This window comes from Calonectris borealis, chromosome 1 (genome assembly GCF_964195595.1).
Source record: "Calonectris borealis chromosome 1, bCalBor7.hap1.2, whole genome shotgun sequence".
NCBI classification, from domain to species: Eukaryota; Metazoa; Chordata; class Aves; order Procellariiformes; family Procellariidae; genus Calonectris; species Calonectris borealis.
In genome coordinates this window covers 77406422-77433591 of record NC_134312.1, presented here as the reverse complement: position 1 = coordinate 77433591, position 27170 = coordinate 77406422, and the positions used below count along the sequence as shown (strand labels likewise).

Sequence of the window (27170 nt, the reverse complement as noted above, 5' to 3'; positions counted from 1 at the left end):
TCTTGCTCTTTTTTTTTCAGGAGGTAGAAATAGATTTGAACTTGAATGTCTTCTGTTCCAGGACTTAAATACATTCATGTTCTTATCTAAAAGTTTTTAACAGGTTCACGCAGCATGCTTCTGTTTCTTCATCACATCACTGCCAGCCCACAGCAACTGCCTGCTCCCTTTTTCTTCTAACTGATGCTTTTTTCTGAATTGTTCTCAATGTGTTGGAGTCTAAAATGCTACTGCTCCCTCCCTGTTAATCCATATTCTGAAAACAAAATCCCAACCTAGTATCAGTGCTTTCTAATGTGCAAGCTAGAAATATAATGTTCCCTGTAACTATACTACAAATTTGACTTTAAAATGTTGAATCAGATCGATGTTTTAGAAAAGGATGAGTGAAGCACCCTTTGATGTTCTTTTGTGAGTCTTGCAATATTTTGTGATTTATTTTAAAACTCAGATCCTAGAAAAAAAATAGTTATACAAGTGTTCAACACCAAAGAATTATTAATAAAACAACTTCTCTAGCCTCCTAAAATGTTTTCAGAAAAGTTTCTCCATATATTCTGAAACACAGAAACAAAAAGGCATTAAAAATAAAATAATAAAGGCAATATTCAGTATAAATTAGTTGAGGGTTTTTTCAACTAAAAATTATTATTACTATATATCCTTATTTTTATACATTCCATTATGTGGAGTGCATTGTTTGATAGTTCTTGTTCTTGATCACATGTGGTGTCTCAGTCACCTAAAGCATTGGCATTTGTGTCATTTGAAGATGTGACATAGTTCTTTCAGAGTCATATTGTTGCATCTCCTACAAATTTAGAAGTTTAGAATTGCAGTATCAAGTTGTAATTTTTCACCTGCATTATTGCATTGTTTTTATTTTAGTCTCTTTTAAAAAGAGATTGCTCATCTCAGGGCAAGGAATTCAGGTAGTATTGGAAAATCTCCTAACTCAAGTTCCTAGCTTAAATGCAACAGATTCATAAGAGAAACTAAGATGTTTTCTGTCCTGTGCTGAAACCTGGCATCAGGTAAACATCAGAATGTTCCCAGCGTTGTGAAAGGTTTAAAGGAACATAGTTAATGATTTTAACATTATACAGAAGATATAAAATACTATAAAAATATTACAGAACATGAATACCTATTTAACGTTACATGCTAAAGGAGACCAATTGGTTGTGATTGGCATTTAAATTAAAGATAGGCATTAATATGTGCAGGATAAGGCTACATCTTAATCTGAGATATAGCATTTTGGAAAAGAAGGGAGATGTCATAAGTGTGTACGTCCAAATACACCACCTAGCAATGAATATACATCCCCGTGGTCCCTGTGCACACAGGAGAAATTACAGAGAAGGCAAATCTCTTTTGATGAAGGGATGAAATCAGTGTGATAGGTAAAGTTAATGAGAATCAGAACTGTGCAGTAATTATTATAAGCTTATATTATATAATATAAACAGAGAGTGCTATCATGTATTTGTAAAAGGTTTATGTTTGCAATTTATCATCTGACTGGTAGACTGTAACTTATGTGTGACACTGACAGCGTTGAGCCTACTGTTGCATAGTTCACTCCAGTTTCAAAAGTAACTTCATCTGACTTTTTTTAGACTTTGGATTACCTTTTCGTGTTTAGTTCTGGAATATGAGCTTTGATAAAGAACTGTCTATCCTTACCAACTCTGTGGCCCTCATGATGTACAGAACTATGCTAAAATGCTTTTCTGACAGTTTTGATGGAGTGTCATGATATGTATGTTCCATGCACCGGTTTGTGTGATCAACCCTTTAGTGGACAAGCTGGATTTCTTTATTACTTTGATTTGCTACATATTGCACTTCTTAAATTGTAGACTCTGTATTTCTGAATTGAATGAGCAAATAATAGACTGAAAAAATTAAAGCTCTCAGTCTGGTTGACACAAGCAAAAGGAGCACTGGGCATATCTACAGAAGCAGTATTGGCATTTTTTATTAGATGGTTTTATATAGATGATGTATCACAATTCCTTTCTAATATAATTACATAAAAACTGTTCTTTTTAGCTCTGCAGTATTTCATCTATATACATATATATATATATATAAAACCACAAAAAGAAAGAATTCACCTAGCAATTTATAAGAAAAGAAATCAGTTTCATACATTGCAGTAGATAATAATAACGCCTACAACATTCAGGCCATGATTCAGTAAGGAACTTTACTACATGATTTTAATTCATTTACTGAATTGGAGCATTACTGAATGAAATTGTTAACAAAGGCAGAGGTATTCGCGATGGTGGAAAGACAGGCTGAAGAAAGAACTATTTAATCCCCAGCATCTAGAGGTTCCCACAGTGAAAGAAATACATGTAAGAATGGTTTATATTTATACATAACATCATGATTTTTTTGTTGGAATGGACCAGTACATCCCCAGTCACATCACTGATGCTGGACTGACTTAGATAGTGATCTGGGCAATAAAATTAAATACTTTTGAATAAATAAAATTAAATTTGCAAGGTGGCCAGACAAACAAATGCAATCTGCTTAACAAATCCTGATGTAATATATCTTAGTTTTCCCATATTATCTAAGGTTTGAACAAAAGGTAATTTATTTTTATCGTAACAGATATTTCATCTTCATGGGTAAGACCTAGTCATTCTGCACGATTGTTTCTTGTGAAGTACAAGCTCTCTTTGTAGCTTCAGTACCAGATTCCCTAACTTGTTTACTGGTGGAGGTAGGTATATTATCAGGTTTTGCTTCCATATGATTTAATGCAGTGACAACAGTCCCTAAAGAAAATTCAAATACCAGATAGTAGTTTCACAAGACCATTATCTTTTGATTGCAAAACTTTAAAGTATTTCCCAGACCAACTGATGAAGTAAATAATTGCTCATCCTCTATATTATTACTGCCACCCTGGATCTCTGTGGGGGACTAAAGGGAAACAGAATTTTCTTAGGGTGAATTTTATGAACAGAAAGATATTTGTCTAGTGCTTAGCCAGGAAAACTGAATCACTGAAGGAACTCTTTACTCCTAATTTTTCTGTTATTGTTCCAAAGCCTTTATTCCACTATTTCTTCTTCTTTCCCTCCATTATCTTTCCTCAGGTTTCTTTAGAGAAAATGAAGAAACAATTAAAAAAAAAAGTAAAAGTTCAGGAACAAATTTTAAATTATAAAATGCAACAGACAGTCATAGAAAAGAGTTGGTATAAACCCATATTTAAAACTCTCCTATATAAATTATGGATATTACTTGCCATGGGAACTGAGAGAAAAACTATGCCTTAAGTATAGCAAAATAAAAATATCCTGATTCTCTTGCACGAACACATCCATTGCCTATTACCTTACAGTCCAAGTAAGTATCCATTGGCATGACAGTGTGACAATGTGTCCCTGAGAGCTGATTCACCCTCATTAGCCAGGCCAAATATGCCAATAGACCCAGCCTAGTAGTATAGCTGATTTAAAGGATGCATACTAAGATGAAAAGGAAGCATGAGAAAAGAAAGAGGAAGTCCAAGGACAGTAGGTCTCAAAAGTTTTGGATTAACACACCACTGTCAACAGTCAGAATTTCTCAAGGCTCACTATGTACTTACAATTGCATGTTTAACTGAAATCTCTGTAATGACCCAAGTGTTTTCACAGCATTTACTCTGGCCTTATGGACCATCATGGCCATGGACCACACCTGAAATCTGCAGCCCTAGAAAAAGCTGTGCTCAAATATAAAATGTTTAGTTGAGTTTTTGCGTCATGTTCTGAAGCTATTCATGAAGAAAATCCTGCCACAGCTGAGTGAGCACTGACAAATGTAGGCTCATGTGCTGTCTATGAATATGCTGAGGATCTAATAACAGACATCACTTGATGGACTTTTGCATGGACTTAAGACAATGGTTGGGGTACATGATAACAGCAATTTAGACTCAACTTGACTCAACTGAGTCAAGTTCACTCAGATCCAGCAACTATTCAGTCAGACACAACTTTATGTGAACATTGATTCCAGACCGAGTAAGGAATGAAATGCAGCTGATAAACTGACCTGAATGTGAGCTGGTCTGTGCAAATCTAGTTTACATATCCATTCACTTGTGGCACAGTTTACCAGTAAACTAAATAATCTATCCCACGATAATGGAAAGGTCATTGCAGTTTCATTCCCATCGTTTTATTCTTCCATCCAGTAAATATTGCAGTTGTATGTTCACTGGGAACTGGAGTAAAAGTACTAGATTCAGTATACACAGATTATTGAAACAGCTACAGAGCTCTCAGTTATTGTAGGTCAATATGACCTAGCAGTGTAGAATGGCATGTTGGAATCAGCATTGCTTTAGTAAATGTTCGCTCTTTTTTATGCATGCTTTCTTTTTTTGTCTTAGAAACGAGATGGAAAGATCACAAGAAATGACCTTCGTCATGTTTTATGTAACTTGGTATTTCAAATGAAAGATAAAGACTTCCAGGAGTTAATTGAGATAATTGATCCAGAAAAGACTGGATACCTTGATTACCATGAATTTTTAGACTTGTTTGAAGAAAAAGAATCAGTAGTAAGCATTTACTTTTAATTTTCTAATCATAACCTCTTTTATAATAGCTGTGGCAAAATGCTGGATTGCGTTTTGATAAAACATTATACTCTGCACACAGTTTTTATCTGAGTTAGTATGTTCGCATTCTTTCCAGCAATGGAATAATCATAATCAGCACTTCTAGACTCTTCTTTCTGAAGCATCAATTGGAAAGCAATCTTATGGTTACTGGAGGTTTTTGAAAACTCCAGCAGAATCACTAGCTCACGTACAGCAGAGGAGGAACATCAGTAGTACTTCTTAGCTTTCAGTTGTCAGATCTGTTTTGCTGATATTTTGCTGTTTCTTGTTTTATCTATTATTCTTTATAATATACATCGGTTCAAAATATATGCTATATACTACACAGACGTTGCATATTTTCCTGGGTACAGCTTTGACACCTTCTGAATTTGCAGTCGTCTTACAATGTTTTCCTTTAGAACCGTTCACCGAAGGTACAGAGAGGTTATATCCTGAAACCCACAGTCAATATTTCTGTGCAGTATGTCCGTTTCCTTTGACAGAAATAAGTCAATACTTTTTTGCTTACCAAATGATTCTAAGAAATAATCTAAGCCGCAGTTTGAAAATCTACTTCGTAATTTTAAGAAGCTGTTCATAATTTTTCATAATTTTCAATATCAAATCCCTTTTAAGTTTGCATTAGTATGTCAGCTGACTAACTCCATATTTAGCTTTGTCTTAGGTAATGTGGATAGTGTTTTTGAGAGATATCAAAGGAGAGCAGTAGTGTCAAGAGAGATACTAGATGCACAAAAAGAAGGTCCTGATGAACAGCCCTGAATGGTGTGCATTGCTTTGAAAAGCTTTGATGTTAGGAGCTGAAACAGGTTGCTTTCCACTCTGATGGCTCCAACAATAGCAACATTTGATGCAGCAGCTCAAGTCCCTTCCAGCTGGTTTTGAGTAGAATAACGATCTGGCTGAAATTCTGGGGCAAACTTCAGTAGTTGTAAAATTAGCAGGCTGGGGAAAATGCAAATGCTGACAGTGCCTACATGCGCAACTGTGCGCACTAAGTGGGATTTACAAATTAAGCTGGTTAGGCTCATATTAGAGGTGTACACAGATAACAACCCACTTTTGTCATTTGAAATAAGCATCCCAAATGAAGTAAATGCTAGCATGAGGGAAGGCAAGTAAAGGAAATGTTAAACATCACAGACAATTGTTGCCGTGGGATAAAATACCACCAGGGATGAGACAGTAGCCACGCATGACCCTGGCAGCTGTGGTTTCACACTTTGAGAGTGATTCTGTCCTGAGGAGTGGGTCTGTTCTGGAGTCTGTGGCTGGGTTTGTACCCAGATCCTGATGAAAAGCAGCTTCAAAGAAGCCTGAGTGTCTGGCAATCCTTGTGTCCTGCGTGGTGATGCCAGCTCCATCAATGTGGCTCATTCTGTAGAAAAGGCAGATTACAGGTTATACAAATGAAAGAGGACAACTTTTTTCAAGAAATCTCTTCATTTTTATCATTTCTCAGAAATTATTTGGTCAGAGGAATCTTGAAAGAAGCAATGGGCAGAATCATAGAATCATTAAGGTTGGAAAAGACCTCTAAGATCATCGAGTCCAACTGTCAACCCAACACCACCATGCCCACTACACCATGTCCCTAAGCACCACATCTACACGTCTTTTAAATACTTCCAGGGATGGTGACTCAACCACTTCCCTGGGCAGCCTGTTCCAAGGCCTGACCACTCTTGCAGTAAAGAAATTTCTCCTAATGTCCAGTCTAAACCTCCCCTGGCGCAACTTGAGGCCATTTCCTCTCGTCGTATCGCTAGTTACTTGGGAGAAGAGACCAACACCCACCTCGCTACAACCTCCTTTCAGGTAGTTGTAGAGCGCGGTGAGGCAAAGAAGGCGTTAAGTACCTCAGCCTTATCCTCGTCCTCAGTGGCAGCGTTCCCCCCCACATCCAATAGAGGACCTGGGACCAATCTAGGCCCCCAGACAGCTAAGACAACCCAAGGGGCATCTCCACCTCCTTCCTTTCAGCTGAAATTTTGCATAGTACAGTGCTTGGTCAGATCTGCAATTATGCTGAAATTTTCTGTCAAAATGTGATCCTGTGTTTGTTTCTTCTCAGAACCTTCTGGTTTTAATGTATTCAATTTACAAGTGAAAAACACTTTTATTCTAACTACCAGTGCTACAGACAGATCCTAAAGCAGGTTCAGTAAGCCAGATTTTGTCATTATTTTCCCCTGTGCAAGCCCATTGTCTTCAAATTATGCCCTGAGTAAGTTGAGTGCCACTTGCAATTCATTCAGTCCTAGTGGATTTTGTTTTACAGGACTGAGGGGAGAAACAACAGTAAAAGCTCTGCATTGTGGTAAGTCAGTAGGCATGCCTCTTCAGTCACTTAAAGAAGTAGATCTATGAAGTGAGGTATACGCTTTCTCGCAGTCACTTTTCAGTCAGTTTTCAGGGTAAATTTTGGGCCTGATGTTGCATCATGCTTTGAAATTAGTACACTAGAATTGTTTTAGTTGAACATAACTTTGTTTTAAATTGGATGGTTCACGAATAGCTTAATGGAACAAACCAAATAAAGAAGCCTGCTCTTCTTATTCTAGCTTGTAATACTGTAAGTGATAACATGGTTCATTTTCAGTAAGTGTGGTCTTCCAACATTAGATTTATCATTTTAGTACATTTTTTCATGTAGTAATACTATCATAGTTTAAACTCAGGGACGCTTTTTTTTTTTGTCTTTCCTGCATTGCTAATGGAGGAGATCCTTTCAGATAAAAGCACAGAAAATTGGAAAGATTTTCATAAGGCTTTGCAGTCCTATGATTCTAAGTGTACTGGCACTATTAACAGAAGTAATCTAAGGAAAGTCCTACAGCTGTGTTGTCCCTCTTTGTCAGATGAACAATTTATGAAGTAAGTTGATGATGTGTGAGTTGTAACAGATTTAATGTAATTTCTTTTCTTACCATATCTTTCTTCCTATCTTTTAATATGACAGCTATAGCTGGAGGCATTAAGTATTTTGGTTTGCCTTAAGCATATAGAAAAGAAAAGGTCGGGGGAAGAAATGCCCCATTCCTCACATGATCAGCTTGTAAATCCCATATTTATTTTCATAACAATTCCATGTTGGAAACTCTTGTAATTTTGACATTATTTCAACATTTCAAAGGTGAGACGAGCCTTTTCTACAAAGGAACAACTGATGTGCTAGAGATCCAAGACTTTATCAAACATTATTTAGTATTTCCAAACATAATGTAATACAAAATTAATTAAATTAATGTTATGTTTTTCCTCAGTAGACTATTTTTGTAAAGAACAAGGAATTGAAATTTAATATTGTCAACATGAAATCTCATTTTCAATACGAGCAGGCTCCCCAAAGTGGGGAGTCAAAAGAGCTACAAGCATGCAGAGCACGGGGTCAAAATACCTCTGTCCAAAGAAGAGGGAATTGTATTAGGCATTTTATTGCAATAACATTTCAGTTAGGTTATAATCGGGTCTAATCTACTCTCTCAGGAGCTCTAGTTTTCTCTGCTTACAGCCAGTGACTTTCAGAAAGATGTGGAATTCTTTCCTTCCTTTGAAAACATAATAGGAAAATCAAAGAAATCAGTTCCAGTCTGACCCTTAAACCCAGTGTCCTGCTGATCATTGTGTATGAGGAGCAAACACAACAGCATCAATAGGAAATGGCTTTTGGAAAATAATCTTTGATCCTGAAATATGAATGAGCATGAGCGTGATCAGTAAAACCAATTCTACTGTATGCATTTTCCTTTCTACAGATGGCTTAGAGAAAACTTTGGGTGCTATGCATTGGGTTCATAAAAGTCATGTTCCTAGCACAGTGTGTTATAACTATGTGCTTTCATCGTCTGTCAGTTTTATAGCTCTGTGTTTTGTAGTATATAATCAGTGGTCATTGATCATGAACAAGTAATTATCCTTTGAATTACCTGGGACTCAGCAGTTATACAATTTTCTAAATAATGTTTCTACCATTATTTGTGTCAATGAGAGATCTGTACTATATGAAAAGTCAGGAGTTACAGCCACTTTGAATTGGAAAGTGGTTTTTACTTGAAATTCTAAACATTCCCTATAAGAAAATAATATAGAGTAAAGCAATGAGAGGCAAACTGTTTAATTCATTCATCATTGTGGTCAATGGCTGTTTTGCTTTTGTTTTAAAAGGATGTAAGATAAGCCTTGTGAGATCAGTCTAGCGAAATGCTGAACACTGAGGTTGTGTTCTAGCAAAGCACAGCAAGAAGTGGGTATAATACTTTTAGGATGTAACTTTTCAACGTTACAGTGAACATTGAGCACATTCGTGTATTTGCGTTATTGAACTGTGACATTGTTGAAAAGTGCAGGTATCTACGTTTAGCAAAGCGAGATGTGGAACACCATAGATGGGATGAGTCTGGATCTTTTTAGAGGAATAGCATCTAAAATATACATCTAAAAGATAAGGTTTGGATTCCATTGTCAAAGACATCCAGGGACATATAGTCTTGCATTGGCCGTGTTCAGTCCATGAAAAGAGGGTCTCTTAATTCTTCTGTAGTAAAAATTTCTAAAGGCACCTGTTCTTAGCAGTATCATTCATCAGGGTCATGTTCTAGAGAGCTGGTGACCACACTGGCGAAGAAATGTAATTCTTATAATAAGACGAAGAGAGAATTTATACTCAACCATGTAATAGATGGCCTACTTGATTGGAGAATTATTTGGGTTTAGGATAAATGAGTAACAATATAGCTAATTAAGTTAGAATGGCTCATCCACAAGTGAGGAGATATTCTGAAAAATCTCCTTTTTATAATCTACTTTTAGGGTTGTCATTCTATGATTTAGCCTGACTTCTTAAAAACATGTTTTGATTCACATCTTTTTACCAATCTGTATTTCTTTGTTTTAAACGTGGCATTATTTTTTATATTAAATCTTATTTAAGATTATCCTAGGAAAATGTTGTGGATTATGCAGGGAAACAGTGGATGGCACTGTTCATTCGCTGCTCTAATTTGGTAAGAAATGCCAGATTTAAAAAGGCTGTATTTTAAAATATTAATAAAAAAAAATGTAATTGACTCCTCTAAATGCATACACACTGGGCTTAAGACTATCACATCTGTGCTGGGAATGTCATAACCAGATTGGGGATTTAGCACGGGTGCTTTAAGGGATGCAGGGTTTTTGAGTAAAAGGTGATGAAGTGACTGAATTACAGTCTGAATTCCAGTGGTTCAGCTACATCAGTCTTATTTATTTGAAATGATACTTCTGCTTTGGGGGGCTTCTACTATAATTGGACTTTTGCATTGATGTGACTCATCCTGAGGCACTTGAGGACAATACTGCTATCACTGCAGCAGAATAGCTGGCATGCTTGTCCCAGATGGCTTCCTGTGAGATGACATTCAGACTGGGGAAAATAGGGAACAATTTTTAAGGGCATTTGGAAGCCTTTTATGGATTACACTCACAAAGCAGATGTTGCTCTGTAGTGTTCACAGCCATTTTCTGTGTGAAGGCTACACTTGTTTTAGCTGAGCAGGGCTTCAAAAATACTAGAAAATGGAGACTCTTTCTCCTTCCTCTCACCTCCCTGACACTTTCTCCCCTGCTGTGTATATGGTGTGGATTAGATTTCTCAAAAGAAATGAAAGCTTTGATTTCTTTTTTTTATTTTTTTCAGAAGGAAGGTATTGAGGCACTTGATATGTTAAGTTACAAGTGTTTTTTACCACAGGTATTTTTTTAGTGTCATTCTAAATAGAACGGGCACTTGGGATAAGTGGAGTGCAGAGAATGCCATGTGTCCCCAGCACAAGGACAGGAGCCTTCTCCTTTCATCCAGGAATGCCCCAAAGCTTTATGAACCTAAGTGAAATCCTGGAAGGCTGGACAGCTCAGTGAAGCAGTGACACGGTGATGACAAGGGCTCTGATTCACGAGCTCTGCTAATTTATATGGCGGTGATTTAAGAGGGTAATTTAACAGGCCCAGGGAACTACCAACTCGATCTCTTTGCTGGAAGTTACCCCCAGAATAACAGAAGGGGCTGAACAAACAGTGTGTCTACTCCTGGGCTGCTAAGGTTCACATCCAGGAGTATTAACTTAGGCCACTAGTGATTTCATTTTATATTCATATGCCAGGCAGCAAGTTAAGGTATACAAGGGCTTTCATTCATGATTTCTGACAGATTTAGTTGTGCAGTGGCTGTGATCTTAGCTCCCTCTTCCACCAATGCAGCTGAATTTGCCAGGTCAGTCTCGGGTGAGCCAAGTTTCTTCCAAGTGTCCACCATATAATTCAAGCGTTAATTATGCAGGTTATTCACAAAGGGTAACTGTAGGTAGGGGAGGCTTGTGTCCTTAGGCTCCTTCTAGAGTCAATGGAGCTCTTCCAGGTAATGATACAGTGTTTAAGTTAGATTCCTGCTTTTTCTGTAGGCTACCAGAAGGAGCCTGGGAAGGTTAGTTTCCAGTGCCTAAGGATAGCCTTCTGAATAATGCCCTTAACTGTATATGGAAAGGAAATGTGTTACTTTGATCATCTTTGCCTTAAGATATTTGTATTATGCATTATTCTCAACCTCTCAGTTTATTTTAAATTCTTATTTTATCCAGGTTACACTATAAATACAAGGATAACTCTTCAGATGGAATCTTTTACAAGATGCTTTTGGGTAACTTAAAAGTTGCTATTCTTTCTGGTGACTTAAATGGTATCAGCTCACATATATCAAAGGAAAAACAACAAAGAGAAGAAAAAAGGCAAACAGAGCTTTCAAAAAGGTACTGTTATTACAGACAATTTTCTATTTAATGTAAAGAAAAAATATGTATGGAAAGGAGACTTTCAGATAGACTGAGGATACATGCTGTTTTTCTAATGGTAAGTATTGTCCTAGGCTGATCTCTCATTTTGCAGAGATATATTCAAAATTGTACAACACTTAAAGCATTGCATCAGAGGGGAAAACACACATGGATCATTCGTCAAAGAGTCTAGGTAAAAATGTTTGAACTCACTTTACAGGGCCCTCAAGGATTATATCTCAGTCCCTCATTCAAAAATTGGGGTTTTGCCCTCTAGATAACGTCTGAAGAGTAAGCTTGTGATCCCCTGTAGAATCAGTGTGGCTTATTATTCAGGAACTGGATTTGAACATTCTCAGAGGATCAGGAACTCTGGCACCTCTGATGGCTGTGACTACTGCAGGCCATAGCTACAGCCTCCAACTGAACCAGCATCATTGATATTGGCATCCAGGTTACAAAGGTGTATGACCTATTGATTCTCCTCACCTTTTACTTTTGAATATATGTAAATGCCTGCATAATCTGGGGGGGAAACAACAAGCTTTCCCTTGTAATGGGATGAGCTTCTTCTAAAAATATTTTTTTCTTATATTTGGATGATAATCTACATCTACGGTCAGACCCACGACACATGTATTTCCTTTCACTTGAGCCCAGAAAATGTTTTACTCTAATATGTCCACTGCCTATCTTCCCTCATTTTTAGGCTAGTGTTCCATAAAATAGAATGTCCTATGCAAAGCTCACAGTTCTATCAACAGCTCTCAAGACAGGAGTATGCCCTGTCTTGCCCCAGATTCTCCTCAGACTTCCTTGTTTCCTCTTCAACGATCTGACCTTTTTGTGTTTTTGAAGTCCCCATCTGAATCCCCTTCAGAGCAGATCTAGGCATTGCCTTATTTGTGCATTCACATGTCAGAACTTATTCCTACGACTCAAAAAGCCCATTTCTGTTGTCTCTGTTCTGTTGTCTCAGAGCCTTGCCACAGGATCTCCACACACTTTTCAAACGTTGCAGGAACACCAAACATAGGTATAAACAACGGCCTCCGAGCTCTAACGCTGAATACCAATTTCAGTGCCACTCTTAATGCAAAATGCAGCAAAGCTCTCACAAAATGCTTTGTAGGCCCACCAGGACCTTCATGTTTCTGTCATGAACATAGAGAAATTGGCAGTGGATATTTGGCATTTGAATCAGCAATATGAGGATTCACATGCCTGCTGAAGGACTCTGCTGAAGGACAGCTTGCACTCACCAGAATTCACTTATCACTCTTTGCCACGCTCTGCTGTAGAAAGGCAAAGCAGAGGAGGAGCATGCTATCCATCTTCTAAAGGCCTCTCAGGCACTGGGACATCCTTCTATCTCTCCTAGAGAGGTCTTAGGATGATACAAGCCTTCTGGGATATTTTTAAAAAGACCGCAATCTCCTTTACTTTCTTGTCAAGGTGACTGTTGGCTATGAGGCCTTTGAACTGCTTTATACAGTGCGGTCAGTCGCTAGCTATTGGGAGGATGTCAACTGTTTGGAAGTGTTACCTGGCTACCTGCCAGCAGTTCATGTGAGACAAGTTCTCAGGCACACGGCTTGAGTCATTTCACTACATCAGGCCCGCACAGGAGGGAGTCAATCCCTTGTGCAGAAAGCTGGGACCATGCTGCAAACGTACCAAGTCTGAACTTTTATTTATGACGTTGACAAGAACTGTTGGTTTAGGCATTCTGACAAGTTTAAAACAGAACCTTTGGATGTTTGGTTCCTGAATTGGTCAGTGTCTTGGAGCTATGTCAGATGAGTTGCTCCTTCTGTAAGTATAAGCAGTGGTTTACATCTTCCCTTCAGTTCCTCTTGTCCCAGTGATATTCTGTGGTGGCCAAGTCAGTTCTGGTGCCAACACCTTCTGAGCCTTCTAGCCTGGAGTTCAAGGCTTCTGTCCCTCCTCCTGAAACTGCTAAAATGAAACTTCAGTATCCTTATGAATCTTAATGTCACCTCTTTCCTTGTTATATCATGGGTGCTGTGTGGCTCTCATTTGCCAAATTATGTCTGCTCCTCTTTTTACCGAGAATTCGTGACCAGTAATGGAAAAGAAATATTACATGAAGTCTCTAGGAAAGCAAGCCTGGCCTCTTTCTTACCAAAGTGGTGATTTTGGACCAATGGTCTGTAACAGGTGGACTATTGATATTTCCACATCTTTCCTCCTGTAAGTTCTTTAACAGGTTGGAGTGGTTAAGGTGTCCCTACCTGTGAAATATCCTGTTCCACAATGGCCTTCATCTTAATCCTCGGGACTTTTAGTAGACTGCCTCTGTCTCTGAAATTCTTTCCTAATTTGGTTTTGTGAGACACTAGGAAATATCTAAGACCTTATGGTTGGCTCCTTCTATGTAATATTTTTCAGGAACAGCATGTTCCTGCAGATGCATTCCAAGATTGTCCCCAAAGCAGAATATGAGCTGTACTTCAATCAAGAAATCAACCTGTTTGTTTTCTGCAAGCTGAGTTTGTCCCTCCTGCTCTTGAGGTTGAAAGATCTTTCAGAAATTTCTCCAGTTATTTTTACTGAGGTCCTATGCCATTTCTACTGAAAGACTGTCAAAGCAGAGAGCTGGCAAGATTAAAAAAATGCAGATGACTCACCAACATGGAATATAGTTCTGTCAATAGGACACAGTATGCTAAACTCGAGATAAATCAGTGGCCTCACTAGTAAATATCTCAGTCCCTAACTTCTGCTGAGCCACCATCGGGAGCTTTATTCATACCTTCAGCAAGCATTCTGGCACCCAGAACTGATGTGTTAGAGTAGACGGTTAGGTTAGGTTTGTCAGGCCTGAATGAAGAACTTCGAGACCCAGTCCCAGTGAGATGAGAATGTGCAGGGAGTAGGGTTTGGTGTCTCACACAGTTGTTAAATGTACTTGTGGCTTATTACTTGAAGGTAGAAAAAGAACATACTTCTCACTGAGTACTTCAAGCTGGCAGCTGGGCATGTGGTACGTGGCTAGCCCAGAGAAGCACATATGCTGATTGCTTGCCTAGCTGCTAACAAATGGAGAAGATAATGTCCCTGCCTTCCCAACTAGGAGAATGAAGAGTCCCTCTCCGTTTCATGACTGTCAATTTCACAAAACTTGTAACCGCTGCATCTGAAGACCCCTACCCCTCTCAAGTTTGACTGAAATTTGTAGATGGACTCCAAATTTAGGGGAAAGACTGACAGTTGTGGATGAAAGGGCTGATTGCATTATTCTTATTTCCCTGGGAAACCAAGGTAAAAGTGGTGCTGGTTGGAGGGGAGTATAATTTAAAATATAAGCGTGCCTGAAATCAGGGTAGATCTCAAGGATCCCTAGTGGCTCTTGTGTCTCTTAACAGGCTTTGAACTCTTTGTGACTCTGTAATTACTGCCTGAAAGCAGGAATAGATTTCTTAGAAATATGTCAGTAACTCTCCAGTTCTTCTCCTTCCCTCTTTTTAAAACTTAGTGTGTTTGCTTTTCTCCATAAATTTGGGAGATAATTTTAGCCAGTTCTTTAAGAACCAATATGAATACATAGCAATATTCTGTAATTTGTTCTTTCCTTATTTGTTATTAGTAGTCACTGTTCAAGCAGCTTGCTTATATTTGACTTTATCGAAAACCAATACAAAAAGAGGCTTTAAGTGCTTCATCCCCTTAATGCAATCTGTTGGTAGTTTTCTTTCTCAGTTAAATAGAAAGCCAAATTTTTTCTTCATCCCCCTTATATTACTGAAGCATTTATAGAGTGAGTTCTCATTACTCTTGATATTTTTTATATTGAATCTCACATTGTGTTGTGGCCTTTCAGATTTTGCTCATATATACTCATGCTTCTCTCTTACACTGTGATGGCATGTTTCACTGAGGCACTGCCAGCTCTCCTTAAGTTATTTTCCCTTTAGACACATTTCCCATAAGACTTCAGTTCCTTGAGAAGGTAGAAATCTACTTTTTTTCACTATTCTCCTGCCTTCCTTTTACAAGTGTCATAAAATCTGTCATTCCATCATCATTCCTGCCTAAGCTGTATTTCACCTTTTCAAGCAGTTTCTCTGTGTTAATTAGGATAAAATTTAGAAAGACTTTCCCTTCACTAGATTTTGCAGCATCAACAGGATCTCACTGACACATTCTGATAATATGCTGGACAACCTGTGTTCTGCTGTAATCATTACTGAACCAATTACAACCAGCTCTTTTATCCTGGGTGATTTTGCTTCTTTTTTTTAAATCTCCAAATCTCCAAGAGCTTCAAATCTAAATCCTGTTTTCCCTGTTGGTGATGTATAGTAGGCATCCTACCATTGTAACACTCATATTCTCATAGGTTTTTATCAGCAGAATTCTAAATAAGGTGTAATTTACTGAACTGTAAGATTCCAGGATCTTCCAAGAACCATAAGGACTTCCAGGTCCCCTTCTTTATACCACGTTTCTTATATTCGTGTACTGACAACCAGCATGCTTGATCCATTCTGTCTGGTTTTGTCTCTTCTATGACCCTGTAATGTATAACCCTATTCCAAGTAGTTTTCGGTCCTCAGCTAAGTGGCTGTGGTTAATACCTTCCTGTGAGCTTTTATGTCAGCTCCTTTCTTCAATCTAGTCTAAGGCTTCCCTACTAAGTTATAAAGCTAGAAGATAAAGAGAGCTTTTTGTGATCAAGCCCCTGACAGGGAAGATGGTCTTTTAGATGACATCCTGCAAGTAATGATTCATTTATTTCCAGGACACATCCAGCCTTTGCCTCAGTCTTGAACTTCAATAAGGAGGAAGGGTATAAAGAACATTTAAGTTTACCTTCATCACCTGTCCTGTAATTACTTTTTCATTTTCGCAGGGTCATTCATGGCAAGGCCTATGTTGATAGGCAGGAGAATATAATAATCAGTGGGATGGGGCAGGTAAAGTTGGTAATTCAGGCAAGGTAGCAGATATCTCAGAAGACCAGGTGCCTTCAGCAGATGAGTCCATCTGAGATCCTCAGGAGGGAGTTACCAGTCACTATCATCTTTTGATCCCTTTTGGAAGGCTTAGAGTTAATCTTCTGTGTGCTGCTCAGATCAAAGTAAAACTCTTTTCATTAGCATATTTTTAGAATAAGAGTTAAAATGTTAAGATTATCTTCAAGTTTAGGGAATACTATAAAACACACTTAATAAATTTATAAAATAAGACTGCTGAATATTTCTGCATTTTGCTTATATGGAAACACATGCTCTAAAATTTAACAAAAATAATTGCTCTAACTTTCCTATTCATGACTTATAGTAAATCCATAATGGATGTAAAATAGGTACAAGTGGGACACACTACATACCCTTTAATTTAATTTCTTTTCTGTCTTTAAAAGTTATTAAATATTTAATTGTTATTTATTTTAATGGCTTATTGATGAAGGTTGTGGTATTTCAGCAAGAAGAGCATATAGTCTATATCTATGGACTTTCTTATAGGGCCCAAGAAAGAAAGGTATTCTGGCCATTCCTCCAAAGGGAAATAGCATGGAAGTGATTTACTTGGGATCCAGGAAGAGAGAAAACATCATAAGAGATATTTTTTCCTTTTAAAATCAATGGAAAGATTTTAATTAACTTCTTTCATGTTAGCTTAGCCATCTCATGTTAACTGAGGAGGTATTAAAGGACAAAGGTGGCTCCTTAGCTGGTGTAGAAACTTGGGCTCATTAGAAACTAAGCCTGTGATTTGGAGGTCTATTTGCAAAAGAAATACTTCAGAGCAGTATTAGTCAATTTTTGTTTTGCTTTGGTGGTGTTTTTTTCTTTTCTGTAAAGCAAGCTATACATTAGAAATGTTTGCACAATATAGGCCTTGGAATCAATGTGTGCTCTAACTTGATCAACCTATCATTTCGTTTTGCGTCAAAGAAGCTTTTTCAATGTCTATGTCTTGTCATTAAAGCAGTCTTGTTCATTATTGCTGAATCAAATGGTTCAAACTACAAAAAATAAGCGACTTGTCTTCATGCACAATCTTTCAATTTTAGAATCAAGCAGATTGAAGATCAAGCTAACAAATATGCCCAGAATAGAACTGTTGATGAAGTAATTAAAAGGCTGAAGGACAGAGTGATACAACAGGCAGCAACTATTAAAGACAGTTTTTTTTGCCTACAACAAGCAATCACATGGGAAAATTAATAAAGCTGGCTTGCAGAAGGTAGGAAAAACGTTAGCTATTTTTCTCTCTCCTGTACTTTTCCCAGAAAGACACTTATTGTCTTAGCAATGTGCCTGCTCACACAACTAGAGTTAAATCCTCCAGGACTGTTTCAGTTACTGATGAGCTAAACAGGTCTCGTGCAGGTTATTGTATGAGAAAGAATCTCAACTTGTCTTTAAAGACATAAAAATGTCATCCTGTAACAGCACTACACCTTGAAAGCTTCAACTGCTCCCAGTTGCCAAAAAGAACATGTATGAATTGGGACTGGCAAGACACAGCTGGGACTTGGAGGTCTAATATCAACCAACACCACACGTCTTATGTGAAGTGAGTGGGCATACCTTAAAGAATCACCTAAGACTTAACTCAGAGTCCTTAAGCCCTCTTTGCAACTCCACAGTGGTAGCTGGTAGAAACTGGATATAGGTAGATGAAGAATAAGATTCTTAACAGATACAGCATGGCACTTCAGGGAGAATGACCTAAGTTAATTTTATACCGTCTTTCAGATTTCTGAGCCTCAGCTTCCTCTGAACCACTCTTGGACTGCAGTGTGGCTCGTGATCACATTGGAGCTAAGGGGCACCCCCTGGGGTCCCCGGCTCTCTTCCTTGCTCACTCTTGCTCTACTTTCAAAGGAGCCTGCAGTGACTGTGTCAGGGAAATCTCCTCCGGACGTCTAGTAGCATTTCAGGACATAGACTGGTCCCCAACAGGAGAGGAGAACCTTTCTGTAGCTCTTATCTGAACTCAGTGGATTTGATCATGTTGTAAATTTCCAATGTTGGGTGGCTTTTGATACTGGGCTAGCTGATTTGGGTACAGCACATCTCAGTGCTTAGAGGATCCACAATAATACGAACATATTGAAATTGTATAGTTTTTACTTGCCAAGACTTCCAATTGAATTTTGTAGGTGTCTTTTTTGAGGTAGGGTTTTCTGTGGTGTTCCCAGGGCCCATCACAGCCTTGATGGCTTATCTGACTGCGTGTTGTGCTTTGGACAGACGTGAGGTCATGGATTTGGGATTGTAGCTGTGATGCTGATGGCACCCAGCTGTACATTTATTTCTTTTCACATTTCAGAGAAAAATGCTTTGCTGAAAGTTGAGACTGGGCAGGAAAAGAGACACGATGGCAGTAACATTTCCCTAGTCTACCTAGGTTTAAGCAAGAGCTGCTGCTGAATAGTGTTACGACAGTAATGCATGCTCTGCCCTTTGTCCGGGCGCTGAAGTAAGGTAAGAGTCAGCAAGGGTTAAACCAGAACTGTATTTTTATGGCCTGCATAGTCCCTTGAGAAAGTTTGTCCCAATCTGGTTTTACTCTGGGTCAGTAATAAACATCATCTCCCCATCCACGTACCATGGACTGTACATGTTTTCACCAGCTACTGTTGCAGGGCCAAATGTACTGACTGTAAGGGGGTGACAGGCTGTTGCCTTCCTTTCTCCCCTTCTTAACATAGACCTCTGAGGTATGTGCTCCACACCATATGACAGGACGAAGGCTGTTACTATAGAGCCTTCCCCCGCGAACACTGTAGCTGCGTTCAGCCGCACATCTTCTTACCCTCAGGTGGATATCTTTCTGCAATTGTGTGCAGGAAGTGAAATTGCTTTGAAATGAAGGGAGGGAAAGAGGGAGACAAAACAGATAAAACATTTTCCATTTTTCTTAATATTTTCTTGTTAATAATACACTTATTAAGAACGTGTTAAGCTGCAACCCTTCCTCCCATACAGATCTGACATCTGTGGCACATAATCTTTGGGACATTGGCTTTGGTTGCTGTCATTTACACTACAATGCGATACCTAAGAGGCTTATACGTTGCCTGCAGCTAATGCAGTAACGTGCATTTTGTCACTATTAGGCAGAACAAACTCATTCTACCTCATGCTTTTTCTTCTGCATTGGCTGTCTGTGTACAACTCACGTTTAAGGTATTTGTATAGCACCGGAAGCTATTGAACAGTTAGTCTTTGTGATTTCATTGTTCTTTTATTACACTATGGATGACGCATTTCTCAAGTTTTGGCAATGCACAAAAGATAAAAAATCACCCTGTACCTGCAGCCAGGTATATGCATCACTGCACTGTGGTGTTCTTGGACCCTGCAAGCTCAGCAGAGTCCAGCTGGGTGGAATACTGCCTGGGAACTCTGCCCTCCTGCTGCTGATTATGATCATTCAAAAGGGGCATGCTTCCCTGCAATAGCCCTGTTCTGCCCTGCCTTGTGCTGAGTGAAATAAGCCTACCCTGGAATGAATGGGGATGAGAGCTCTGTGTGAATAAGGGTGATTAAAAGGGATTCCTTGTCAGAATTGAAGTGACAGACTACCTTATGTCTCTGGGAACTGCCTGGGCATGTGTGTTTTCAGGTGAAATGCAGACTAAAACTGATTCTCCATCACTTGTGGTCTTTAGAGATCTCTGCACCTTTTGCAAAAGAAAGGGTTTTTCCACCTCATTGTCTAGGTAGAATTCCAACTGGGAGTTTTCACATTATTCCTGCTTTAATTTCCCTGACACTTCCACCACAATGTTCATCAATCCCTGCACTGGGAGCACAGCTGCTTTTCATCCCAGAGCTCATGGAGTTTCAGTGGTAGATAAAGAACATCTAGAAATGGGTGTCTAGCACCATTGTAGGCATTGTGAGGAATCTCCCATGGCCTCCAACTGCTGCTTCAGAAGAATGTAGGACTCTCTGTATCACATCTGCCAGCTGCATATAGATGTTTTGCATACATTAGGTTATCGCAAATGGTGTAGGCAATATGACATGTCCCAAGTGCATTTAGGTGGGTAGGTTGTGAGGCATTTTGGGGTGCCGCTGAAGTTAAAGTGACCTACAGTGGTATGCTGTTCTTTGACTGGATCCTGACTCTGTAGCTGGGCAGGTGTGCTAACGCCATTGCCCACCTTACTGGCACGTTTGAAACTGCTACTCTGGTCTACATCTTCATTTAGAGCAGCCAGGCACCTAGTGTACAGCTGGGCAGAGTTGCTTGTCCTCAGAACTGGAATAGGTTACTCAAACAGTAATAGCATAGTGTGGTAGTGGTAAACATAAAAGTATACTTGTTTTCTGATTTGTTATTCCAGCCCAAGCCATGGAAATGGGCAAAAGCTGTCTGCCCAACTTGGAAGTGGATAAGCTCTGTTTATTTGTATAACATTGTTACAGTGGCATTAAGGGAGTGGGCAGAACGCACCCTTACGTTCCTCTGAAGGGTAACTGATCTTGGTATGCCTGAATAACCCAAAAATGCAGACATAGAATCACAGTTAACCTTTGCAGGGTGTCGTGGTTTAACCCCAGCGGGCAACTGAGCACCACACAGTTGCTCGCTCACTCTCCGCCGCCGGTGGGATGGGGGAGAGAATTGGAAGAATAAAATTGAGAAAACTTGTGGGTTGAGATAAGAACAGTTTAATAATTGAAATAAAATAAAACAGTAATAATAATAATAATAATAATAGAAGAACATACAAAGCAAGTGTTGCGTGATGCAATTGCTCACCACCCACTGACAGATGCCCAGCCAGTCCCCGAGCAGCAGCCCCCTGGCCAGCTTTCCCCTAGTTTATATACTGAGCATGACATCATACGGTATGGAATATCCCTTTGGTCAGTTTGGGTCAGCTGTCCTAGCTGTGCCCCCTCCCAGCTCCTTGTACACCTCCAGCCTTCTCAGTCAGTAGAGCATGAGAAGCTGAAAAGTCCTTGATTTAGTGTAAGCACTACTTAGCAATAACTAAACCATCAGTGTGTTATCAACACTATTCTCATACTGAATCCAAAACACAGCACTATACCAGCTATTAGGAAGAAAATTAACTGTCCTAGCTGAAACCAGGACACGGGATTATACCAACACTGTCAGTTCTCTATGTTTGTTTTTACAGCTTACCACATAAGGACACCTTTTAGCTGCTTGCCTCTGGAGTACCAAAGATGTGAGGTGGGTTAGTGAGGGGGGATGCCAAACTCCACCTCTTTTACCAAAGAGTAATGTAGTACCTCTGGCTTCACTGGCCTGGCTCTCCTAGGAACTGGGCAAGTAGGCACAGACCCTGCCTTTGCACCTTTGGACTTGTCTGATTTTTAATATAGTTCGAAATCGGGACGATGGTAGCTGAAGCTCTGCAGGGCTCCTGGGGTAACATCCACAATTTGTGTGTGTGCCTTCTACAACATCTCTGTCCTGTAAGGTTGTCATCAATCCTCTTCCTTTAAATAAGACTTAGAAACTATGCCTTTTGTGCGCTATTCAGCACAGGACAATGACCTAGTCGTACAATTTAATATGACTTAATCTTGTATGCAGTTTCGGCAGAGTTTTATCACTTTTTTTCTGTAGATGAAAGTGCTAATAGTTGAGACTGTAGTCACCAACATTACTATTGTGACTGATTCTCTCCAACTTTGATTGGATTTGTGCGGCCAGATTTCCTTATCGCTACTATTAAGCATTTGATCTGATGGTAAATACTTGTTCAACTAAACATAAAATGTGCTTGCTTATCCAGAAGCTTTATATTCATAGAAAGGAATGATAATTTGCTAATTATTCTCACTTTTTTGACACTCCTTATGCTCTTCAGCTATTTAATGAATTTTTTCTTTTAATCTGTACAATTAACTAAAATATAATGGCAAGAGTAATTGCTGTAGGAACACTTGGAAAGTCAGGACAGAGCTGTGCAGGATAGTTATAAAGAAATACACCCAAATAGGAGTTACAAAGCAGCTGAAGGAAATGAAAGGTTTTGGAGAAAGCCCTCAGCAGCAGCAGAGGCTGCAACTACAACTTTTCAGGGAAACAGGAGGTGGGAAAAGTAAAGAAAGAAAACCAGGGACCCCTCCACAGTCAACTGCCAGGTAACATTAAGAGGGGCGCAATGGGATACTGCCACCCCCCCGGGCTGCTGCACCACTTAGACGCAGAGAGGTAGAGGATCTGCAAAAAAAAGAGAAGGGGACATAGGAGGAATACAGGAAGATCAGAAAGTTCCTTGCCAAAGTATATTACCTAAAATGGATCCCCAAACCTGCTTTGAAGAGCAGCAATGCAGAAGCAATCGTGCCTTCCACCTCACTGCAGCTGTATGTGGTTCAGGGGCCTGAGTCCATTCTGCAGCATTTCTTGTCCAGGAGGTAGTTGTGGCAGGCTTGTGGGGAAAAGTGGTAGCAGCAAATTCTACAAATGACAGTTTTCCTCCAGTCTGCTAAATGAGCTAACGTCATTTCTTCTGGCACTTTTTACTTTCCAGGTGAAGTTTAATCTTAGCCTGTCACTCGGTGCTTTTGCGTAAAATGCCAGTCTCAAGAATATAGTCAAATTTTTCTCTCTGTCTCTTTCTGTATAGAATTGAAGTTGTACAGAATAGATCTATATTTAAATGGTTTACTGTAAATATAAGGAAGAGAGATCAATTTCAGAGTAATTTTCAAGTTGAGCCATAGGATAAAACACCCAGATATTTAGTATTCAAAATGGCATATTAAGCAAGAAAATAGGTCTTTATATAACTTATTCTATTTCTCTTCTAACAGGTGTTGGAAGATCATGGTGTGCCAATGGATGACAGTCAATTTAATCTACTAACAGAAAAGCTAGAGTTACCAGATGGAGGGTTGAGTTACCTGGATTTTGTGGCAATACTGGAAGGTAAAGGCATTTTAACAGCAATAAAGCATGAAACAAACCTTTCCTGGAAGATCCAGAACTTTTCTCTTTGGAGGAAAGGCTATTGGTGAAATTAGGAAGAGATCAGTGATACAATTTTTAGCACATGGATGACCTTCCTTTCTCTCGTTCTTTGACTCCTGATCCAGCTAAGCTGCTGAGTATCTAACTCTGGACAAGAGGGAAACTGGAACATGTGGGATGTGAACTAACTAAAGGTCCACAGATAGGTGCCATGAGTTGTCGCTAACAGATTGCAAAAAAGTAACTGACTGATTGCTCTGCCTTGAGTAGATCCTTGTCCTCAGCATTTCTAACTCTTATTCACAGTCTTGGAATTATGTTGTATCCTAAATTACAGTGGATGATTTTATACTAGTGATGTCCACCAACTTTTTCTATTCTGTGCAAAAAGCCGGAAGACAGTAACTAGTCCTTTCAGGAAAGAAAGATCTGTTAGTAAGCCATTAGTGATGAGTTTTAGTGGCAGTATAGACAACTGGAGGTCTGTGGTGTGATCTGGTTACTTATTGGTTTATGGTTTTAATTTAAAATACTGCTTTTGAATGTTAAAGCTGTTAAGGGTCATTGCTACTAGAGAATGCTGAAATGTGGTTATCTATATAATGTAATTGATAGTTTTATTAGAGTACCAAGAATAGAGTACCCAGTGAGAGAGCAAGGTTTACTGTTTGTGTGGATATAGATGTATTGTCCACCCATATAATGAGGATGTGATCTTCATTGATTTACTGTTGCTGAGGAGTGAATACCAGAGGAATATATTTGTAATTTGGGAGCACATTTTTTCACCTCAGCTACTTGCCTTACCCCATCAGCAATTTCACTGACTTCAAGGCACAGTAAGTGTCTTTCTTACCCCTGTAAGTAACGGTTTTGATTTTCAACTCTTAAAAATGAATCTGATGGAATCTGAGCTGATTTCTTAGGGTGGAACCCTGACTGCAAACTAAAGCTAGCAAGTAATTATTCATTTCTCTTTTTTTTTTTAAACTTATGCTTTAAGTCTAGATTTTGTGGGTAAAATTCTGATGCCACTGAAGTCAACGACAGTTTTGCCATTGGCTTCAAGGCCTGTTTTAACTTCTATATTATGCCTCTGTTATTTTTCTCAGAGGTGTGCATTTACTTTTTACACACTGTTACTATTATTTTCTGCTGTCATTATTTCTCTTTCAGAACTAAGACAAGAGGGAGAGCTGACTTGTGGCTGGCTGACATAATATTCAGGTTTTTCTTCATTCAGGCCTAGAAACTTAGAAGTTTGTTAATATAGCTAATCATCTGTCCACCAAAATATGTGCACCTTCACCCAGTAGCGTAATAAAAGATGTTTGAAACAGGTTAACCTTGGGGAAAATGAGGTGCCAGCTCTTTGATTTAAATCAACAATCAACAGTGTTTTGTCTGTAGTTAAAGTTTTTGCTTTTGCCAATTATGAGAATCACAGCTTTTCTTTCCATATGTTACTGTATCTCATAGTTGTAAAAGGAAGTGTGACCCACATCTAACACAAAATAAGTCTCAGAAACCAGAAGGCAAAGAAGAAACCCTCCTAACTTTTATTTTTCAATTATTTGTGATTCACTGGGGTCGAGGGTGGTCCATATTTATGGAAAAAGAGACCTTATATTCTTCTTATAAGCTTTAGTGGGAAGATAACACGAGTACAAATTTTATTGACTAGACTTCAATAGAAACTGGAATTTAAAAAAGGGAAGGATTGTGCATGTTTGCGGGGGGGGGTAGGATTTAAAGGGTAAAATCAGGAGAAGTTAAAATGATGCAGTGAATACTATTTAGTGATTCTTTGGAGTAGTTGTACAGGCTCTTGTGTGTCAGTGTATGTAAATCTTTTAAAAAGAAAAGAAAGGTTCCTTTAGAACAGACCATTAACTTAGCATTTTTCTTATCAATCGGGAGCAGGGTGTAGTGAAATGTCAGTGTGTACATTTCTCTTTGCAAGTTTTTCCCATTTTAAAATCTGACGTGAATTACTTTACTCCTCTATATGGCTCATAGGTTGCAGAAAAATTCTAAAATGCTCAAGAGGCTACAAAAGATGCTTAGTTTCTTCTCCCCCAGAAGCAAGGCAAAATAGGTTCCTAGAGTATCACTGCACAATGAGCAGAAGGAATCAGACCTGGAACGATGACCACAATCGCTTTTCTGTGGCCTAAAAGTACCTTAGCCCTTCAGGACTGGAAGTACATGGGTGCCCTGCTGGGAAGCTGGCTGTCGCCCTTTCCTGATCCTGCTGGGCTGTGGGATAATAAACTCGTGACAATATGAAGCTGCTGTTTGTGTAGGACTGAGTCTTGCCAGAACAGAACATCAGGCCAAATAGTTTCAGGGGTGATGCTCTGTTAAGCCAGGAGTGTTTTGATAGCAGATCTCCTGAAATAGCTCACATCGGTTCAAACCAGAGGAGGGCTTAGCTGGGATAGAATTGCTCCAGGGGAGATGGTCTAGCGTGCAGCGGTTGTGCTACACAGTCAAAGACGTAACAAATTACTTCCTCTGACACTGTCTGCAGCTCCTGTGTTCCCTCACTGAGACAGACGGGTGGTATGACAGCAAGTCACGGCTTTCACGGCGCTCATTTTCTCCTCCTCCAGTCTGATACCTCCCTTCCTCAAAGCAACCAGGCGCCAGAGAAGGCTAAAGCAAAAGAAAAAGACCTTGTCTCAGCTGTGCTTTCTTAGTTGAGATTATCTTCTTCCCCCTTTGCTGGGAAAACTATAGCAGCTGAGGCCATTACTGTAAATTGGGTGGACACCATTAATACTGCATGCAGCTATGGGACTGTCATGTTTGGGTTGTAAAGAATACAATTGCAGTGTTTCTTGTTTTCTTTATGTTATATTACTGTGCTATTTATCAGATATGTTTAATATCATCTTTTCAATATTTGCTATTCTTTGATTTCATTATTGCAGATGCCAGATTGAATGGGCCAGGAGCTACACTATGTAACAGCCCAAACCACAGAGTAAATGATGCTAAATATCACTACATGACTGCTGAAGAATGTCTCAATCAACTTAATGATAAGCTGATGGAAGTCTATGGGGTAAATACATCAAGCCATAGTTTGCTTTTGGCAGTGAAGCTGGTTGTTATTTTGATACAAACATTTGTTTTAAAAGTTGTTTTGGAGGAGCTGTCAGGAAAGTGACTCTAAAAATTATGTTGGATTTCATTTCTTCTGTGTTCTTAGAAACTTCCTGTTCAAATACATTCAGTTTTCAAGGCAAAACCCTTTTTTTTTCTAATTGCCTTCTCTGCAGCCTCTGCCAGGAAAATAAGATCTGAGTTATTTTTCCCCATCCTTTTGTGAGCATAACTATTCAAGAATCTGCAATTATAAAGGTATAACTCTGTACTACTCATTCATGGAACAGTCCATCTACTCATGAGAATGATCTTTCGAGAAGACGTTCTTAGTCCCTAAAGTTTGCAACACAGTGATCTTAATCAAGAGTTGTTCTCCAGCTTTTCTACATTTGCTGATTATTTTCTGTAATTACCATTAGAACGTACTCCTTGAATTCCTACCATGGATAGGCAGAGAGTAAGAGAGATCACATTTTGCAAAGGAGAGAAGCCGCAGTGGTTATTCTTTTGCTCAGTTCATCCTATCCCATTCCCGTTCCCTGGGAGAAGTGGAAAGATCAGCATTCAGGAAAGGGATCTTTTGTCCAGACCAGCTTGGACACCCCTAGCAAAGCTGATCATATTGATCAGCATTACTTCAGATTTATGAAGAATTG

The 27170-nt window shown here is 39.1% G+C and overlaps 1 protein-coding gene across 1 annotated transcript in view; it reads left to right on the top strand.

Moving 5' to 3' along the window:
- EFCAB6 (EF-hand calcium binding domain 6) overlaps positions 1-27170 on the top strand; it is a 119496-nt gene that overhangs the window by 48519 nt on the left and 43807 nt on the right. The window contains 5 exon segments of the mRNA XM_075145488.1: positions 4412-4582; positions 7371-7525; positions 16331-16394; positions 23244-23358; positions 26337-26470. Of these exon segments, the coding sequence (XP_075001589.1) occupies positions 4412-4582; positions 7371-7525; positions 16331-16394; positions 23244-23358; positions 26337-26470 (639 nt within the window).